General features: G+C 49.0%; 1 protein-coding gene across 1 annotated transcript; it reads right to left on the minus strand.

Moving 5' to 3' along the window:
- Positions 1-269: 269 nt before the first annotated feature.
- On the minus strand, positions 270-17594 carry Tbx21 (T-box 21). The gene is made up of 6 exons (NM_019507.2): positions 16913-17594; positions 4207-4361; positions 3742-3863; positions 2190-2348; positions 2033-2094; positions 270-1641 (listed from the first exon to the last, which is right to left on the minus strand). Exons 1-6 carry the CDS (start codon positions 17398-17400, stop codon positions 1035-1037), a joined length of 1593 nt encoding a protein of 530 aa, NP_062380.2. The 5' UTR covers positions 17401-17594; the 3' UTR covers positions 270-1034.
- Between the last annotated feature and the right edge of the window lie 3897 nt (positions 17595-21491).

The raw sequence follows: 21491 nt of genomic DNA on the forward strand, positions 1-21491 counted from the left end.
ATAAATCAAGAGTCCTGGCTTTCCTAAACTCCACCCGACCCAGCCTGGTCCTAACCTTGCTCCCACACTGCCTCCCTCCAGGGTTCTGAGCAGGCAACATAGGCTGAGGGGCTCTTTGGTCACAATACACCTTTGGTCACATGTGGTGGCATGAACCATCAGCTGGAGTGCTGAGGACAAGACATACTCTGAGTTTATCCCTAAGTGGGGTCACTTTAGGTTCCTGGCAGTTACCCCCCAAAATCAAGAGCCCACAGGACAACTTTGCTAGATCAGCAAACTTTGATCCACACACACACACCTCCTACCGACCAGCCACAGAAGGAGGGCGTGTTTACCAGGTCCATGTTTATTTCCAGAAAGTGATGCAAAACAGAAGAAATACATCCAGACACCACTCTCTACAATAAATAGCCTCCCCCCTCCCGAAGAAATAAAAAAGAGACACCCGTGTGTGTACACACCGGTTCAAAGTGACCTCGCCTGGTGAAATGTGCACCCTTCAAACCCTTCCTCTGCACCCACCCTCTCTTGTCTCCTCGCAGGTGGCCCAGTCCGCCCGCAGTCACCTGAGTCTTCTCTGTTTGGCTGGCTGTTGTAAAAATGCGTGTATCTTCACTTTCAGGTCAGAGATTAACACAGGTGTCAGACCAACAGTTGAAAGTTACTGACTGGACAGGGGAAGAGAGCAGCTCTCCTGGACTCCCCACCCCGACCCCTCCACCTCGCAGAAAGCCATGAAGTCCCTCTGGGTCCAAAACTCTCTGGAGTCCATTCTCCGTTCTCCATGGAACCATGGGGTCAGAAGCAGCACCAGGTTCGTGACTGTAGTTCGGGCAGAGAAAGGGGCAGGGGACACTCCTGTCGTATTTCCTTGTGGGCCAGGAAACAAGAAGTAAACCCCAGAATCCTTCTTGCCCCGCTTCCTCTCCAACCAATCACTATACAGGGAAGGGATGGGGAAGAGCTCGGGGCTCTCAGCCCCGCGTCTGTTTTCTAAGTTAGTGGGCACCTTCCAATTCAGCGGCATTTTCTCAGTTGGGAAAATAATTATAAAACTGGCCTTCGGTTTCCTTATCAAAAGGAGAAGGGGCCCCAGCGGGAGAGGAGCTGTCGCCACTGGAAGGATAGGGGGATATCCTCCTCCTCTTAGTGTCTCCTTCGCCTAGTCCTGAGTCGCTGGGCTCCGGCTGGAGGGAGGTGACCTCAGGCCACAGCGAGGGGGAGGAGCCCTGTTCCTCTGAGGATCCCAGGCCCGGGTCCATGGGCAGAGTTCGCATGGGCCGGAACCAGCCAGCTGGGCTCATCTTGGGCGGGTATTGAGGGGCCACGGGCCAACCAGCTCCAGGCGCCAGGACGTCTTGGCCCCGGTAGTAGGGCACAGTGGGCCCCGGGGCAGAGGGTAGGAGTGTGGGCTTCATGCTCACAGCTCGGAACTCCGCTTCATAACTGTGTTCCCGAGGTGTCCCCAGCCAGTAAGGCTGTGAGATCATATCCTTGGGCTGGCCTGGAAGGTCGGGGTAGAAACGGCTGGGAACAGGATACTGGTTGGATAGAAGAGGTGAGAAGGGGTCTCCCCCAAGCAGTTGACAGTTGGGTCCAGGTGGCGAGGGGACACTCGTATCAACAGATGCGTACATGCTAAAAAATAAATAAAAATAAAAACAATGAATGAGGGGGCTAGAGAGATGGCTCAGCAGTTAAGAGCACTGGCTGCTTGCTCTTCCAGAGGTCCTGAGTTCAATTCCCAACAACCACATGGTGGCTCACAGCCGTCTGTAATGAGATCCAATGCCCTCTTCTGGTGTGTCTGAAGACAGCTACTGTGTACTCGTATAAATAAAATAAATACAGAGAGACAGAGACAGAGAGAGACAGAGAGAGACAGAGAGAGAGAAAGAGAGATCAAGGCTATATTAGGCTTCTAATATGATGGTCCCCAGACCCCTGAAGCAGAGACAGGGCATGTTGAGCACTGAACCACAGTCCCATCTCAGAAAGACCAAAGGGGATTTGAACTCAGAACACTTACGACTCAAAGTTCTCCCGGAATCCTTTGGCAAAGGGGTTGTTGTCGATTTTCAGCTGAGTGATCTAGAGACGGGGAAATAGAGTTCTCTGAGTCCCCTCTTCCTCCTCAAGAAGTCTGTCCCACCCTCCCTCTGGCAGATGCCCGTCCCCGGGCTCACCTCTGCGTTCTGGTAGGCAGTCACTGCAATGAACTGGGTCTCTTGGAAAGTAAAGACGTGTGTGTTAGAAGCACTGCAGGCAGCCTCTGGCTCTCCATCATTCACCTCCACGATGTGCAGCCGGGGCTGGTACTTGTGGAGAGACTGCAGGACGATCATCTGGAGAGGGGCCAGGGGGTGACAGGGTCACGGAAGGAGCTGGAAGGAAGGTCCTCCTGACCTCAAGCTGGCCTCATCTCTAGATGCACTCTCCTACGTAACTACTAGCCCCACAGTGAGACAGACTAGAAAGGATGCCTGAGTTCATCTTGTGGCTTCGACCACCTTACCACCATGCAACTTCCCCTAAGCATCCCTACTGGAACTCACCAAGTAGGCTGGCTGGCCAGTGAGCCCTAGGGATCCACCTGTGTCCCCGCCACCCGCTCCCAGTGTTTAAATAACTGGTTCATGCCATTACAACTGGCTTTTCTTTTCTCTTTTAACCTAGGTTCTAGGGATGAAACTCAGGTCTTTGTCTTTCAAGGGAAACACTTTACCAACTGAATCTTCTCTCCAGCTCCAGGTTTTGTTTTGTTGTTTAATTTAAAAAAACAAAAAACAAAAAAACAAAACAGGACTGGGTCTGTGGAGATGGCTCATCAGATAAAGGCATTTGCTGCCAAGCCTGGCGACCTGAGTTTGATCCCTGGGATCCACGTGGTAGAAAAAGGGAATCAACTTCAGCAAGTTGTCCTCTGACCTCCACAAACACATCATAGCAACTTACTCCCCCACAACTAACTAACTGAGTAACTTACTAAGTAAATAACTACATAAGTAGATAGATGATAGATAGATAGATAGATAGATAGATAGATAGATAGATAGATAGATAGATAGATAGATGGATGGATGGATGGATGGATAGATGGATGGATGGATAGATGGATAAATGGATGGATGGATGGATGGATGGATGGATAGATGGATGGATGGATAGATGGATAAATGGATGGATGGATGGATGGATGGATGGATGGATGGATGGATGAAGTAAATGTGTAAAACAAACCAAAACAAGACCCATAATTGTTCAATGTAAAGTCACTTTCACACTGAACATCCATTCCCTGAAGCTCTAGGACCATCTCGGTGACAGATCATGATCTAGTGAAGAAGCCCTCATGTTGTTCTGACTTGTGTTGACCCAGGAGCAACCACTGCCAGAGATCCAGTGTCCACCCATCTCATTGTCTCCCAAAGATGGGTAGGAAAGACTCATAGAGAGGAAGAAAAGGAGCCGGGGCATAGAGCAGCTCAATTGCTAGCACCTTTGTCTAGTCTGGTGCAATATCTGATTGAACCACATCAATCAGGCCTGGTGGTGCATGCCTGTGATCTCACCCTCAGGAGCAGATGGAACAGAAGTTCATGGTTATCCTTGGCTATGTAGGGAAGAGAGGAGAAGAGGAGAGGAGAGGAGACGAGACTCCAACAGTACAAAGTGGGTCTTAGGAAATGTCAGGGGGTAGATCTCAGACATATAGGCAGGTGGGTCTGACAATCCTACCTGGGTCACATTGTTGGAAGCCCCCTTGTTGTTGGTGAGCTTTAGCTTCCCAAATGAAACTTCCTGGCGCATCCAGTGGGCTCCGGTGTTGGGGGAGTCTGGGTGGACATATAAGCGGTTCCCTGTGGACAGTTAACCTTATTGTCAAGTATCGACCAGACACTGGAGATGTGGGATTTTGCCTCTTCTGAGTGGACCGTGAGAAAGATGCAAGGGAGAGGACAGACAGGCTGAGCAGGGGCAGATAAGGGCAGAGGACTGAGCAGAGTGAGTCTCTTTCTCCCTCCCCCACTCCCCACCTCAGTTAAATCAAATTAGAGAAGAGGTAAGAAGCCAAAGGAAGGGTGAGGTGGGTGGATAGGCTGTAGGGTTCAATCCTTCACATCGGGGTAAGGGCTTGAGTAATCCACCAGGGGGCGCCCTGTCTAGGAGGAAACGCATGCCCACCACTCCCGAAGCTTGTACCTGGCATGCTGCCTTCTGCCTTTCCACACTGCACCCACTTGCCGCTCTGGTACCGCCAGTGGTGCTGGTCCACCAAGACCACATCCACAAACATCCTGTAATGGCTTGTGGGCTCCAGCCCGGCCACGGTGAAGGACAGGAATGGGAACATTCGCCTGTGGGGAACAGAGAAGTTCCAGGGACCATCAGCCAGGGCTCAGTGGCAGTCACCTGTGTGCATGTGTCAAGCTGTAGCCGGCCTTCACTTGTCCTCAAGAGCCAACTGACAAGTGTGTCAGAAGGTAGCTAGCTTGTTAGTTATTAAATATAGATGTAGGCTGGAGAGATGGCTCAGCGGTTAAGAGCACTGACTGCTCTTCCGGAGAGCATGAGTTCAATTCCCAGCAACCACATGGTGGCTCACAACCATCTGTAATGGGATCTGTAGTCCTCTTATGGTGTGTCTGAAGACAGCTGCAGTGTAATCATATATGAAATAAATAAATAAATAAATTTAAATATACGTGTGTGTGTCTGTGTGTGTGTAACAGAAAATTAATTCATAGGACTGAAGAAATGGCTCAATGGTTAAGAGCATATAGTGTTCTTCCAGGGGGACTGAGTTCAGTTCTCAGCACCCACGTCAGCTTACAACAGTCTTTAACTCCAGCTCCAAGGTGATCCAATGCCTCTGGATTCCACTGACACCCACATGTCCATACACACACACACACACACACACACACACACACAAAATTAATAATATATCTTTTTTTTTTTTGAGACAGAGTTTCTCTGTGTAGCCCTGGCTGTCCTGGAGCTCACTTTGTAGACCAGGCTGGCCTCGAACTCAGAAATCCACCTGCCTCTGCCTCCCAAATGCTGGGATCAAAGGCGTGCGCCACCACGCCCAGCAATACATCTTTTTTTTAAAGTTAAATTGCACTAGCCAGTGTGGTAGAACACATCTTTAATCTTAGCACCTAAGAGCAGAGGCAGGAGGATCGCTGAGTTTGAGGCCAGCCTGGTCTATAAAACCAAGTCTCAGGATAGCCAGGACTACACAGAGATACCCTGTCCTGAAAAACAAAACAAAAACAAAAACAAAATTAAATTGTTCACACTTAACAATAATCACGTTCTACCAAAAGCCAAGGTACACACAACCCAAGAGTCTCTTCTCAGTGCTCTGACGTGTTGTACTGTGGCCCCGGCTTGAGCTTACTTGTGTCTTTGTCTGAGGCAGCTGAAGAACAGAGACAATGGCTACTGTGCATTGCCCCCAATTCTGTGTTCAACCCTGTCATGTTGGTAGCTTAGAGTCAGCTGCAGGGCACCAGCAGACACAGTAAATCAGTGCCTACCCCTCTGTACTGCTGCTGATTAAACCCAAGGCTTAATGCATGATGGGCAAGCACTCTACCACTGAGCCACATCCCAGCCTGCAGACTTTTGATAACGCTTTCCTCTCAAAAGATCAGTTACTAGATAATTATCTGGAAACCACTGTCTCTAACATTAGTGAGCTTCCTGCATGGGCCAAAGGCACCAGGCAACCCTTTAAAGATAGTCCCAGAAGGTGGGTGTGCCTGAGTTCCACAGCTCCACCATGACTCTCCCGCTCTGCAACACACTCCTGCCCCATGGAAGTCACTGACAGGTCCTCTCTGTCCCACACTCCAGTCACATCTATAGTGTGCCCTGCCCCAAGTCTGGCCTTCAGAAACTCATCAAACACCCTAGGCATCCTGAAGGCTCTAATCGTTCTTATGCTTAGTCTTGGGTCCCAGGAAAAGCAGAAGTTGGTGGGTGGGTGGGATCCTGCATGACCCTCCCTTGTTCTAAAGTGAAAGCATCAGAAAAGGGAACGCTCTCCTGCAAAGGCCTCCCCACCACTTCCACCATGGCTGCCCCCCATTATCACGATCATGACAACCACCACCTCCATATCACAACCACTATCATTCTCACCGCTATCTCCACCATCACGGTGACACCGTCTCTACCAGTACAACCTCCAGGGTTGTTACTGTCACTTCCACAATCATTGCCGTTGCCATTACCATGATTACAGCTATGTTGTCTCCAGCCACCACCTCCACCCCACCACCACCACCAATACAGCCACCATGTCCACCATAATACAGACACCGCTACCTCCATCTCTACAGACACCACCTCCACCACATCTGCAGCTACCATCTCTACAATCTTATTAATATATCCATCGATTTCACCATGTCTTCTATCTCTCAAACCACCACCTCCGTCAAAGCCACCACTCCCACCCTCACTCTGGCTACGCCTCCGCCATGACCATGGCCATCGTCACTCCCGTCACCACACCCACCATCTCCATCATAGTTACAGCCACTGACTCACAGTTGCCATTACGCTAGTCTTGACTTTCATTATCACCATCACAGCCGTCTTGTCTCCAAGCGCTACCATCACCATCTCTTCTGTCCACTCTAGCCACAGCCTTCACTGCCACAGCCACCATGCCCAGTCTCTGCATCACCAGTTCCAATGACTGAGCTCTGCCTTTGTGCCCCAGCTGGGAGTGGGGAGGGGGCGGGGAGAGCGGTGTGGTCAGAACAACAGATTCAAACACTCACTGGACATCCCTTTAGGTCCCACATCCCACCTCTCAGGGAGCCACATGGGATAGGAAAGCTTTTGTCTCTTAATCAAGAAACCTATAGACTAGAGGAGCCTCAAACTCACAATGTAGCTAAGGATGACTGAATTTTCCTGCCTCAACTTCCAAAGTGCAAGGATTAGGGTGCACACCACTATACCCAGTTTGTGTAGTGTTAGGGATCCACCTAAGACATAGTGAATTTTAGACAAGAATCCTACCAGCTTTGCTACATCCCTAGACCAAGAGCTAAGTATGGAAAACCCGAGGTGGGGAGAATATTTTCAATCCATTTCCCTCACCCATTCACTTTAAGCCATTCAGATTGTAGTTTCTGAAATTGAAGCGCTTAATGCTCTTCTGTAGATCAGGGTTTGGTTCCCAGAACCACACCAGGCAGCTCACAAGTTGTCTGTAACTCTACAGGAGATTCAACAGGCCCTGGCCTACACAAGAACCTGCACACATACGGTGCACATAAACTCACAAAAGCACACATACATGTAGATAAAAATAAGTTTAAAAAATAGGGAGTTGGGCATGGTGGTGCATGTCTTTATTAATATTTGTTGCTTTTAAAAAACATTTTAGACTTTATTTTATTTTATTTTATTTTATATATGAGTGCTCTGCTGCATGTTCACCTGCAGGCCAGAAAAGGGCATCAGATCTCTCTATAGATGGTCATGAACCACCATGTGGTTGCTGAGAGTTGAAATGAGGACCCCTGGGAAAGCAGCCAGTCAGTACTCTTAGCCATTAGACACCTCTCCTGCCCTGTTTCTTTTTCAAGACAAGGTTTCTCTGTGTAACCCTGGCTGTCCTGGAACTTGTTATGTAGACCAGACTGGTCTCAAACTTAGAGATCCACCTGGGTCTACCTCCCAAATGCTGGGATTAAAGGTGTGTGTCACCACTGCCTAGCTTGCTTGCTTATTTATTATTTATTTATTTATTTATTTATTTATTTATTTATTTATTTGGTTTTTCGAGACAGGGTTTCTCTGAGTAGCCCTGGCTGTCCTGGAACTCACTCTGTAGATCAGACTGGTCTCGAACTCAGAAATCTGCTTGCCTCTCCTCCCAAGTGCTGGGATTAAAAGTGTGCGCCACCACTGCCTAGCGTATTTTATTATTTTGAAGCAGGGTTTCATATGTAATTCTGGCTATCCTAGAATTTGCTATGTGAGCCAGGCTGGCCTCTGACCCACAGAGGTCCACCCACCATGCCTGGCTTGGCACTTGTCTTTAATCCCAGCACTCAGGAGGGAAAGGCAAATGGATCTCCATGAGTCTGAGGCCAGCCTGGTCTACGTATGCAGTTCTAGGGTAGCTAGAGCTACGGGACAGGGAGACTCTGTCTTAAGAGGGTAAGGTGGCTGGAGAGATGGCTCTGCTTTCCCAGACGACCTGGGCTTGATTCTCCACACCCACATGATGGGCCACAACTACCTGTAACACATGCATGAAGACGTAACATTCATACACATAAAAAAACATAAAACATATATATTTTCTTACCTAGTGACCAGGTCTCATTCATATTTTCTATTCTAAAGGAACAGAATAGCAAACACCTTTTTGGTGCCAAATATAGAACCCAGGGCCTCGCGGATGTTAGGCTAGGGCCCTGCCACTAAGCCCCATACCCAGCCTCATACTATGTTTATCCATCCTCCACTTACGCACAAGCCAACTCATCAAGACAGTCCTTGGAGAAACAAAACGTCTTGAAACTCTACACCTGAAGACACTGAAGCTTATAGAGAGATTGATGAATACCCCACACTACGGTTTCTGTCCATCTGTCCTACTGTTGTCCCGATAGTGGGTGACAAAAGATACAGGAAGATTGTAAGTGAAAGGCAAAGGAGGGGGGGTCTTAGTTTCACTTTAAAAGATGGCGAGATGCTGCACAATCACGAAGACATGAGTACCCAGTGCCCACACTGAAGAGGAGGAGGAGGAGAAGAGGAAGAGGCAGCCTGGTGTGGTGACATCTGGTGTGGTGACATCTACTTAGAATTCCAAAACTGGGGAAGCAGAGACATTTAGATTCTTGTCAACCAGCCTAGCCTTCTTGGTAGACTCTAGGCTAATGAGACCCTGTCTCAAAAATAAACAAACAAACAAATTAATTAATAAATGAACCAAGCATGCTGGCGCATGCCTTTAATCCCAGAATTTGAGAGGCAGAGGCAGATCACTGTGAGTTTGAAGCCAGCCTACATATAGAGATTCTGGAGAGAGAGACAGAGAAAGAGAGACACAGAGAGACAGACAGACAGACAGACAGACAGACAGACAGACAGAGAGGATTCCAGAGGAATGACTTTCAAGGTTAACTAATGGCCTTTACACAAATGTTCACACTTGTACATGTACATACACACACACACACACACACACACATATGCACACACACTACTGAAATAACCAGCAGCTAGAATCCCCAAATAGCTCCCTGATCTACATGTTGCTTTACTAAGAAGAAACCAGTAGTGGAGATGAATCTGCTACCAAGTTGACCTCCTTAAAACTACTTACAGAGTCAAGATCCCATGACTCTCTGCTGCCCCAAGGCTAACCCGCCTAGCGATGATTTTTACACGGCTGTGGGACATGGCAGGGAACATAGTGAGTTCTAGGCCAGACAAGGCTACACAGTGAGACACTGTCTCCAACAACAAAGCAATGACTAGTTTCAGACATCAATCAACTTTCCATGGGATTGACCAGCTGAGTCCTCCTCAGAGCAGGTAAAGAACAGCTAGGCTTTTCTGAGTAGCCGTTTCCAAGAGATTTTGAGATTCTTAGTCCATGGGCCCAGACTCTGGAGGAGGAGAAAGAGGACTCTTGAAACAAGTGTTTTGTAAAGATGTGAGAAGTTAAATTGGGGTCGCAACTCAGTATAGGAGTGCATGTTTAGGGTTTGGCGAGGCAGCTCAGGGTTAAGAGCACTGGCTGCTCTTCCAGAAGATCCAAGTTCTATTCCTAGCACCCACATGGCGGCTCACAAGTATCTGTATCTCCCGTTCCAGGGGATCTGACACCCTGATACAGAGATACATGCAGGCAAAACATCAAAGTACTTAAAAAATAAAAAAAAAAATTAAAAAAAAAACCATTGATTGCCTAGCATCCATGAGACCCTGGGTTTAATATAGCACCACCAACAACAAAAAATCCATGGGTGGAGAGGTGGCTCAGCAATTAAATGCACTTGTTTTGGGGGCTGGAGAGATGGTGTACCACTTAAGAGCACTGGCTGCTCTTCTAAGAGGACCTAGTTTCAATTCCAAGCACCCACATGGCAGCTTACCCCTGTCTGTAACTCCTGTTTCAAGGGATCCAGCACTCAACACAGACATACATGTAGGCAAAACACCGATGTACATAAAATAAAAATAAATATTTTTTTTTGTTTTTAAAGAAGCACTTATAGCCGGGTGTGGTGGTGCACGCCTTTAATCCCAGCACTCAGGAGGCAGAGGCAGGTGGATCTCTGAGTTCGGGGCCAGCCTGGTCTACAGAGTGAGTTTCAGGACAGCCAGGGCTACATAGAGAAACCCTGTCTCATAACAAAACAAAAAAAAAAAAAAGAAGCACTTGTTCTTGCAGAGGATTTGGGTTCAATACCCAGAGCCCACACACATGGTGGCTCACAACTACCTATAACTCTGCCTTCAACATCATCTTCTGACTTCTGAGCACACCAGACATGCATGTTGTGTACAGACATACATACACATGAGCAAAGCATTCATTCATTAGATGAGTAATTATTAAACATTCGATTTTATAATTCCAAACATTAGATTTACAAATAAAATAAATCTAAATTAAAAAAAAAAAGTCTGAAAGCTTAGTGGGATACAGTGTCTTACACTTAAAATCTCAGCACTTAGGAACCTGAGGCAAAAGGTGTGCTGCACATTCAAGGGTAACCTGGATACAGGGAGCTCAAGGCTAGCCTGGAGTGAGCCTCTGTCTTACCAAAAGAGAAAAAGAAATGAAAGACTGGAGAGATGGCTCAGTGGCTAAAAATACATTCTGCCCTTACAGAGGACCCATAATTGACATCTTTTTTTTTTTTTTTTTTTTTTTTTTTTTTTTTTTTTGGTTTTTCGAGACAGGATTTCTCTGTATAGCCCTGGCTGTCCTGGAACTCACTTTGTAGACCAGGCTGGCCTCAAACTCAGAAATCTGCCTGCCTTTGCCTCCCGAGTGCTGGGATTAAAGGCGTGCGCCACCACGCCTGCTGTACTAGACTTCTCTATAGGCTCCATACCACCTATATAATTCCAGTTCCAGGAGCTCTGACCTCCAATCTCTATAGGCTCCTCCATACTCATAGCATATACATGATCCCTCCCACACACATATACTCATAAAAACATATTTAAAAAGTAAAAGTAATTTTAGAAGTAAAATAATAAGTAAAAAAAAAAAAGTAATTAAAAATTTCGAGAGTTGAGACGATGGGGAAAAGACACTAAGGCGCTGTGGCACTACCTCACATGAAGTAGGAAGCGCCTTCGCCACCCGGACGTCACATAACCAAGCGCATCTGCAAACCGAGCTACTTAACACCAGCTCTCCCCAAAGTTATCTTAATTATAATAATCAACCAATCACAGCCAGAAAAGTGGGGATTACCAGCAATTAGTACCCACCCACACGCCCACGGGGACCGGCCTCTCTTGCCTACTGAGAAAGCCTTTCGTCCTACGGCTATTATTTGTATTTACCATTCACTACACACTGACTGGCTCAGCCTGCACGCAGTGCTCCCGGGTTGCTCCAAAAGTGCACCAAGGAGACTCCAGACTCTTCTTCCTGTTTGTTTGTTTGTTTGTTTGTTTGTTTGTTTTTAAGGTATTATATCTAATAGAAAGGTGGTGGCACATGCCTTTAATCCCATCACTTGGGAGGCAGAGACAGGCAGATGTCTGAGTTCAAGGCCACCCTGGTCTACAGAGAGAGTTCCAGGGCAGCCTGTCTCAAAATCCCTGGTAGGGGGAACCAAAGAAAAAGACAAGTATTACATTTTATTATTTTTATTCTGTAGGGAGGTGTATGCCTGCGTGTTGGGGTAACCTACTCCGCACGAGTATGTGGGGGGATCTGAACTCAGTTTGTCAGGATTACAGGAAGCACCCTCACTTCTGAGCCATTTCTCTGGCTCACCTCAAACTCTTCTTGTGCTCCATTTCCCTCTCTGAGCCCCACTAGAACCGCCCTCATCAGCCGTCATCCCCCTGTTCTTCACTCAGAACCAAAAGCATCGCTACCACAGATCCATACTAGTGGGTGAGCCCAGGGTGGGTGGGAGAGGAGGGACCAGGGACAGACTGAGTCAGCCCAGGACCAACGGCTGAGGGGCTGTGGCTAGGTCTGGGATGGAAGAATTTTTCAAAAAGAAAGAAAGCCGTGGGTGATGTGGTAGTGACTTACAGGTCACTGAAACCTACAGAGGGACAGGCCAGCCTGCCAAAGCAGGAGGACTGAAAGGACTCTGCTCTGAGCCCAAAACTCTCAGCAAAAGGAAACAGCCAGGACCTCCCAGATAGCTGGAGCTCAAACTTGGAAGATACAGAGGCCACAGGGCTTGGTAAGGCTGAACTGATGTGGTATTCCCTGTCTGCTTTCCAGGATGGGACCCCTGGGATCTGATCTGAAGAGAGGCATCAAAGGAAATGATGGGGAGTCACTGCCCCATCCAACAGGGACCCCATGTCATGCAGTGTGGCCTTAGGATCCAAAATATGAGGATTGCCCCCCCCCACACACACACACATGATGCTAGCACACTCTTATGAAACACTCAGAAGGCATTTAGGAATTTCTTTTTTAGGTGTGCTAATTGGATTTTTTAAATTATTTATTCATGTGTGTGTGTGTGTGTGCACTTGCACGTATGTATGTGTGCCCATGTCAATGTAGAAGCCAGAAGACAACTCAGATATAATTTCTCAGGCACTGTCTGTCTGTCTGTCTACTCTATCTATCTATCTATCTATCTATCTATCTATCTATCTATCTATCTAAACACAAGGGTCTTTCATTGGCCTAAAGGTCTCTGATTACTCTAGGCTGGCTGGCCAGGTATTACGAACACCACCATACCTAGGTAATTGGCTATTTTTTTATTTTTTGTTTTTGTTTTGTTTGTTTGTTTGTTTTTTGAGATGGAGTTTCTCTTTATAGCTCTGGCTGTCCTGGAATTCACTCTGTAGACCTGGCTTTGAATTTACACAGATCCACCGGCCAGTCTCTGCCTCATGCCAGGTCCTCACGTTGGCAAAACAAGCACTTCACTGACTGAGCCATCTCTTCAACCCTGGTTGATTTTTTTGTTTTGTTTTGTTTTTTATTTGTTTTGTTTTGTTGTTGTTTTTCTTATTTTTACTTTTCTTTTCTTGGATGGTGCAAGTGGTGGACAATACCCACATGTCATAGTGTATGTTTGGAGTTCAGAGAACAATCTATGGGAGTCAATTCTCTCCTTCAACCATTTGGGCCCTGGCAATCAAACCCACAGGGCAATCAAACCCAGGTTGTCAGGTGTGGCAGCAAGTGCCTTTACCCAATGAGCCGTTTTGCCAGCCCCCCCTTTTTTTTAATTCCACTTTTAAGTCAAGCATGGTTACAGTGCACACTTGTGATCCCAGCATTCCCGAGGGTGAAGCAGGTGGGTTGAGAATTCCAGGCTAATCTGGAATACATGAATTAAGATCTTGTCTCAACCGAAATTCATTTTCAGAGAAACATAAAGATTCAAAGCAGAAAGATCAACAATTGCTGACCAATCTTGATTGCAAGGCAAGATCCTATCTCAAAATACCCACAAGGTGGCAAATGCCTTTAATGGCAGCACTCAGGAGGCAAGAACAGAGGAATCTCTATAAGTTCAAGGTTAGCCCCATCTCTATAGTGAGTTCCAGGCCCGCTGAGCCTGTAGAGTGAGACCCCGAGTCAAAAAGAAAACAAAAACCAAACAAGCAAAATAACTCACAACAAAAAAGACCAGACCAATACTGAATAGTTTTAAAGCCAAGCCTGATGATATATTTTCTACTTTTATGTTTATTTTTGTTTTTTGGGTTTTTGGTCTTGTGTGTTTGTTTGATGTTTTCAAGACAGGGTTTCTCTGTGTAGCCCTGGCTGTCCTGGAACTCACTTTGTAGACTAAGCTGGCCTCGAACTCACAGAGTTCTGCCTGCCTCTACCTCTTGAGTGCTGGGATTGAATGTGCCACCACGCCTGGCCTTTTATTTTTATACAGTGTGATTTGTCATAATAAGAAATTGGGCTGGTGAGACGGCTCAGTGGGTAAGAGCACCCGACTGCTCTTCCGAAGGTCCGGAGTTCAAATCCCATCAACCACATGGTGGCTCACAACCATCTATAACAAGATCTGACACCCTCTTCTGGAGTGTCTGAAGACAGCTACAGTGTACTTACATATAATAAATAAATAAATCTTAAAAAAAAAAAAAAGAAGTTAAAGATGTGGCTCAGTAGCAGTGTGACTGTGTGTGCAGAGCACACATAAGGCCCTGGGTTCAATTCTTAGCATTGAAAAGTAAACTAGTTTTGATTCCTTGAGACAGAGTGTCAAACATGCGTGGTGGCACATCCTTGTAATCCCAGCACTGGGGAGGCAGAGGTAGGAAGAGCTGAAGTTCAAAGGAGGCCTTTGCTACATAGCAAAGAGAAAGAAAGAGGGAGGGGAAAGTTACTATGTAGCACAGGCTAGTTTCCAATTATGCGTGTGCATTACTTAAGGGGTGCACTACCACAGCTGGCTTTAAAACAAACAAACAAACAAAAAAACATGACTAGTATACACTAGGCCCCAGGTTCCAATTACAGCACTTAAAATAATAAGAGCACCGATCCAAACGGGAGAGAGCAAAAGTGGTCATGGGAAAAAAATCCTATAGGCGCACACAGGAGAGGAGTCCATAGAGCCAGGCCAATGATAAAGAGTGTGTCCCTCCAAATACCTCCCCTAGCAACCCAGCCCACAGACAGACAGGCCCCAGTGATATAGAGTGTGTCCCTCCAAATGCCTCCCCTAGCAACCCAGCCCACAGACAGACAGGCCCCAGTGATATAGAGTGTGTCCCTCCAAATGCCTCCCCTAGCAACCCAGCCCACAGACAGACAGGCCCCAGCCCAGCTCAGCCATCACTGAGGTTGTGGCTGATGCTCTCTCTGACTGGAGGAGCTGAGGCCTGACAAGGCATTGAGAGGACTGGCCAGGCCCCGGGATGAGAGGGCCTCCTGTTGCTGACATACTAGAAAGTCCCATGGTTAGAGGCCCCACCTAGTCTACTGCGGGACTAGCGTAAGCCACTGGTTATCCCAGCAACTCAGAATTCGTGGGTATGAAACGGGCCAGCCCTGCCTGGCTCGCCTAGAAATAATGGAAGCGAAAGCACTTGGGTGTACCACGCAGGGCTTTCAGACAGTGTAGGTGGCTGTGGAGAATGGAGAAAAAAGGAGCAGACAGGTGCCATCTGAGGCCTGGTCCCAGCTGGGGAACCTCCGAAGAGTCCCCTGCTGTCTCTAGGTCTGTTTCTCTATGCAGTGAGAGACAGGGACTTCTGGATCCTTCCAGTTCAGACATTCTCTAGGACCAGCAACCTGGCCAGTGCCAGAGACACTCAGAGAAGGATTGGGGGAGCAGAGGAAACTCCTCAGAAGTCTTTGCGGATGAAGGATGAGCCAAAAACCAATCAAATGTTTTATTCTCAGTTCATCCCCGCGAGGAAGAACTCAGCAGCCTGAAACCAGCTGTAGTTAGCAGCTATCTGCCCTCTCCCCACATCATCCGAAGGGAATATACTCTAGCAGTGCCTCCTGGGATCCGGCAAGGGTTTCTGTCCCCCTCCCAGAAACCCCACCCTTGCAATCTCTCAATTACATTTTGAGTCTCCATCCTAATACCGCACATCCTAACTCACTAATGGCAAAGTTCTGGCTGGTCCTCACTGGGAAAGGTAGCTGCCTCTTCCCATAAGACACAAGAGGGTCCACTCGAGGTGTTGCATACTATAAATGACCCCTCAGAAACTGCAAGTTTCTCTTTCTTCAGCAAAGAGACTCGATCCGGAAGCAGCAGGCTGAGCCACAAACCATACCACTAATGCAACAGGCTTAGGGGACCCCCTCCATCTTCCCCCAGGCTGGACTGATGAATAGCTGGGTGAGAAAGTGGACATATTTTTAGGGACTAGCCTCAAAGAGCACAGTGCAAGACTGGACACCAGCTGCAACTGGTCTTGAACTTGGCACGTTCAGGCCCTCGGCATTTATTTGTGCCTTTATAAGTTTTGCTGCTTCCCACCTCTCTACACAACACACACACACACACACACACACACACACACACACACACTCCTCTCTCTCTCTCTCTCTCTCTCCCTCTCTAGACATATGATCTCAAAGTAAGACCGGAAAAGAAACTTGGCGACCGCTTCTCCATGTCACCAAATCCCAGTCTGCTCCCCCCCTCCCCCATACACCAAAGCTACCCTAAGCACAGCAGTAGCAAAGGAACAGGCACACTGAGATCTCAAAAAATATTCTGCCCCCAACACTTCAATTTCCCGAATACCTAAGGACCGAAAGGCGGTCAGTCAGGTCTATAACACACACTCCTCGCTGCCCACTGAGATCCCAGACTGAGGCAAGGAGCAAATTAACCCCCTCCAGTCCCCCACCCCCCACCCCCCACCGGCCAACTCTCGGTGAAGCGAGAGTCATCCTTTCCTCTGCACCAAAGTAACTTCTAATTGCGCCCACAGCATCATCCTTTTTGAGCCCTCTGATACCCTCAGCACCCGCGGCTCTCCGGAGCTTGCGGTGCCCTCCCCGCAACCCTGCTCCCCCGTCTCCTAAAACTGAAGCTCAGTCTACGAACACAAAGACTCAGCAACCTGCAGCTTCAAATTTTGATTTCAAAAAAAAAAAAAAAAAAAAAGAGGAAAGTCGTTGTTCCGGCGGGCCACCGAGGCCAGACTCCCGCCGGCTCCGCCCTGCGAGCTCGCTGCGCTCGGCGCGCACCTCACTCACCGTCCTTGCTTAGTGATGATCATCTCTGTCTGGTGCTGGTTGAACTTGGACCACAACAGGTGGTTGCTGAGCGCGACTCTCAGCTTCCCAGACACCTCCAACCCCGCGGGCAATGCGTAGTCCTCGCGCGGCCCTGGGTAGAGCCCCGCGCGCGGGTCAGGGGCAGGGTAGCCATCCACGGGCGGGTAGCCCTCCGCACCCGCGGGCGGCGGGAAGAACTCGCCAGGCCCGGGAAAGCCAGCCACCTGAGCCCGGGGCGGGTAGGCGAAGGATCCAAGGAAGCGACCCGGCGCGGCAGGCACCAGGGCGCCCCCAGAGTAGGGCGTCCCCAGGCTGCTACCTGCGCGGCGATCGGTCGGGTCCTGTGCGCCCGGCTCGGGATAGAAGAAACGATGCTGTTGGTCCGCTCCGGGCCCCCGGCCCTCGTCACTCGGCATCGGCTCGGTGCCGGTCAGCATGTCTCCGCAGCCCGGCTCCACGATGCCCATCCGAGGCGGGCTGGGCGCCTTCCAGCAGCCGTCGAAGAGACCCGAGGGTCCTTAGGGCTGGGGCGACGGGGGCGGCGTCCGAAGACCAATGAAACTTCACTGGAGCGGGAGCTGGGACGCTTGGCTCCTGAGCGCGCGTTGGATAGGCGCGCAGCTGCTCCTGGGCTTTCTCTGCAGCCCGCGCTGTCACTAGCGGCGCGGCGGCCTTTGCTGTGGCTTTATGAAGCTCCTTGGGTCCCCTCACCCCGCCACCTTGGCCCCGCCCCGCCCCGCCCCCTCGTGGCTAATACAGCGCGAATTCGCTTTTGGTGAGGACTGAAGCCCCGACCCCCACTCCTAAGTGTAAGTCTCTTGTCGCCCCAATCTGGGAAAGAGTCAACCTGCCACCTGAAACTCTGAAACTTCGAGGAGAGAAACGGTTTCTCTCCCCCAGGAAGTTCCGCCAGTCCTGGAAGGCACAGCAAAGGCCCTTTCCCCAGATGGGACCATCTGAGCATTCTCACGCCTCTGGCAGGCTCAGAGCTACTTAGACTATCCATAGTCAACAGATATTTGTTGCTGCCTCCTGTATGCCCAGGCTTTGTGACTTTACACAAAGTGTTTGCTCGCTGTCTCTTGTCCGCCGCCCCCACCCCCCATCGCTAGCCTCCCACCCCACCCCCCAGGCCCGAGGATGATGCTTGTCCCTCTAGCCCAGGAGGAAACTTGGAAGCTGTCTCCCAAGAAGATTGCACCCAAAGCAGCCCACGGTGGGCTGGGCTGGCTGAAATGCTCCCACAAAAGCTCGTTCACGTGGCAGCGTAACAGCTAGCGAAAGACACGGGAAGTAGCGCTTGGCTGTCAGTGTTCAGAGTCCCAGGGCTGACTCTGACTGTGACTCGGGTGTGTAGGACCTGGGTAAGTCACTTCCTTTGCCTGAAAGTCCCTCAGGCCTGATGGGGTAGGCTGGGGAAATAAATATTCGTATTGGGGGTAGGGGCTGTGTACCTTATACCAACCGGTGTCTGTGTGCCTCTGTTTCCATTCTATTATAGAAAAAAACAAAGGTATGTAGTCCAAGCTGGCTGACAGGGAGCCCAGCACCTGCTCTGATGGAGACAGACAGTCCTTCCTCCGCTGTTCTATTCCAATAACTACGGTAAGTCCTGCATTTTGAGAAGAATCTCACCTCCTAACTGAAAATGAATCCATTGGGAGTTTTCTTTTGAAATAAAAAGCATCCCCGGGGTCTGGGATATAGTTCAACTGATGGAGTGCCTGCTTAGCATACACCCACGCTTCTGGTTCCACCCCCAGCTTTGTATAGATGGGGCATGGTGGCACATGCCTGTCATCCCAGCACTTGAGAGGGTTGGTAGAGGATCAGAAGTTTAAGGTCATCTTCAGCTACAATTTGGGCCAGCCTGGGTTACAGGGGATCTTATCTCAAAAGTAAGTAAATAAGAAGTAAAGTATCGTTTAAGAGTTACTTGGGCTGGAGAGATGGCTCAGCGGTTAAGAGCATTGACTGCTCTTCCGAAGGTCCTGAGTTCAAATCCCAGCAACCACATGGTAGCTCACAACCATCGGTAATGAGATCTGGCACCCTCTTCTGGAGTGTCTGAAGACAGCTACAGTGTACTTACATATAATAAATAAATTAATTTTAAAAAAAGACTGGTGATTTTATATCATCCTGGGCATATCACATCCATAAAGTAGGAATTGGGGCTCTGCACCAGGCGCTTTTTCTTGTGTTTCCTCTTCTCCTCTTCTGGAGAGTGATGAAGGAGACCCTTGCGAGTGAGGCATAATCTCAGAGGGAGGGCGTCACCGCCAGGAAGCAAGTTACTTGTTATTGTGTGTGGACATCTGTGCCATGGTGCATGTTTAGAGTTCAGAGTCCAGCTGTGTGGGGTCAGTCCTTTCTTTCCATCCTTATGTGGGTTCTGAGTCTGGAACTCAGGTCATCAGGCTTGGACAACAAGTGCCTTTAACTGCTGAGCCATCTTGCTGGCCTCAGGACTAAAATCATCCTCTGTACAGAAAATCTAGGCAGTGAAGAAAAACAGAAGTCAGACAAACCACCACCCTCCCATACTAGCTCCCGTATTAACATTTTAAGAAAACCCTTCTGGATACCTCCCTTGTATAGACCCTCCTGTGTCTCTGTCTTTTGTACACACACACAGATGTCTAATTTTACATCAACTTCGCAGTCCGCTTTACCACGTGGGTTCTTGGTTTTTTTCTTCACTCAGCACGGTGTAATGGATTTTTTTTTTGCATGTCAAATATATAAAGATTTACATCTTAAAGAATGCTTCAAAAAATACTTCCATGCAGTTTTATTTCGTTAAAAAGAGATTTCTTTCCCTCATCTCTGCCCCACCCCACTTCTCCCCTGGGGTGTGACTTCATCTCTACATCTCTGTCCCAGCCCAATAGGACTTCACCCGTAGGGACCCAGGGGGACACTCTCCTTCCAACTAGAGCTGAACCAAGAGACAGGCTGCCAGGGGAAGGTGAAGTTAGGGACCCCAGGAGGCAGACATGACCCAGGGAAAGGTGGGGGCAGACAATCAGCACAGCTCTTGAGAATGAGGCCTGGATCCATGACAGCAGCAGATATCGAGGTCTGGCCTCCTCCTCACTCCCTCACCCCCTACTCGCCCATAAAGGCTTCTGTGTGTTGTTGGTCAAAATGAGACACCAGGACTTGAAAGAAGGTGACCTTTGCACCCTTGGCTCCCTATTGTGGAAAATAGATTTCTGGGATTCATTCAAATGACTGATTTCCCCAGGAGGTAAAATTTTTGAACACCGACAACTCTTTGGGGGAGCATTTTTGCTGAGTGTCCCATTGTGAAAGGCCAAATGGAGTCTTGTTCCTCAGCCTTTCCATCCCTGATCTTCCACGCTGATCCTCAGGTCAAGTGAGCCATCCCCCTGCTTCGGAACAAAATGTTCTATGCTCCCAACAAGCTCTTCAGAGCAGAAGGGAATGACTATCACAGCTGGGTGGTCCTGGAAGTGCATCTTTGGAGTGAGGGGGGCCCGAGAATGGTTTCCCCATAACCTGATGGGTCGATAGAGCCTGCCTTATTAACCTCAGATTCTCACCACTCTCACCCCCCCACTCCCTCTAATTTCTTTCACCCAAAAAAGAAAGTGCTTGTGAAAAGCGGGGGCTGAGTGGCCCTGGTGTCACCACTGCCAGTCCCGCCCCTCTGCCAGCTTGGGTGAGAAGAAGAACCCCGACAGTGACACCTCCTGCTGCCACCTCAACCCCCCTTCCCAGTCTCCAGGGCTAGAGAGGTGGGAAGCCAGGATTGAGGAAAGGAGGCCCCCTTGGGATCCCCTCTCTGCCCTGTGGCTGCTGCTCCCAGCCCCTCTCTCATCCTGCCAGTACGTGCTACCCATAGGCTGGCCCTGGGGAACGTGGGAGACAGAACACTTCAGAAGTCACACACCCTGTTAGCCACAGAGCTAGGGCGGAGGGTCTGAGGTAGATGACCAGCCCAGCGTTCTTTCCAGAAGTCAAGTAAATGAAAACTAGCCAAGGGATGAGGGCATGGTGGTATAGCAGGTATATATGCACGCACATATGTGACACACTTGGCATGTAGGAGACTGTAGCTCCATCCCCAGCACCACACAAAAGAAAAGGTCTGATAGTCTCTTAGAAAAGATTAGGGAAACAGGGAGCAGCGGGGAGAGACTGCCACCTCCCACCCCAGGCTTAGGGCTGAGCCTAAGCCCTCCAACTTGGCACTGGTTCTCCTCACCATGTGCTGTTCTACAAGTGCGCAAGACTTCTTTCAAGTCTAAGACACAGAGTACCAGGGATTCTCTCCCAAGGCCACACAGCCCTGGTCATTCCTCTAAGCCACCACCTGTCCCAGCAAGCTGTCATGTGGGTTTCTGGGACTTGCTCCTTAGACAATGTTGATGCTGGGGCCCGACAGTGTCTTGAGTTAAGAACTTAAGGTGACAATAGCCTTTGAGGATGCCTCACATCCCACGTCCAGGATCCTCCCTCTTCCTCTCTGCTATCTCCAAGTCAGAAACTTCCAGGGACAGGGAATAGGTGGATGAAAGGCAAGGGAAGC

Source organism: Mus musculus, chromosome 11 (assembly GCF_000001635.26).
Source record: "Mus musculus strain C57BL/6J chromosome 11, GRCm38.p6 C57BL/6J".
Taxonomy (NCBI): Eukaryota; Metazoa; Chordata; class Mammalia; order Rodentia; family Muridae; genus Mus; species Mus musculus.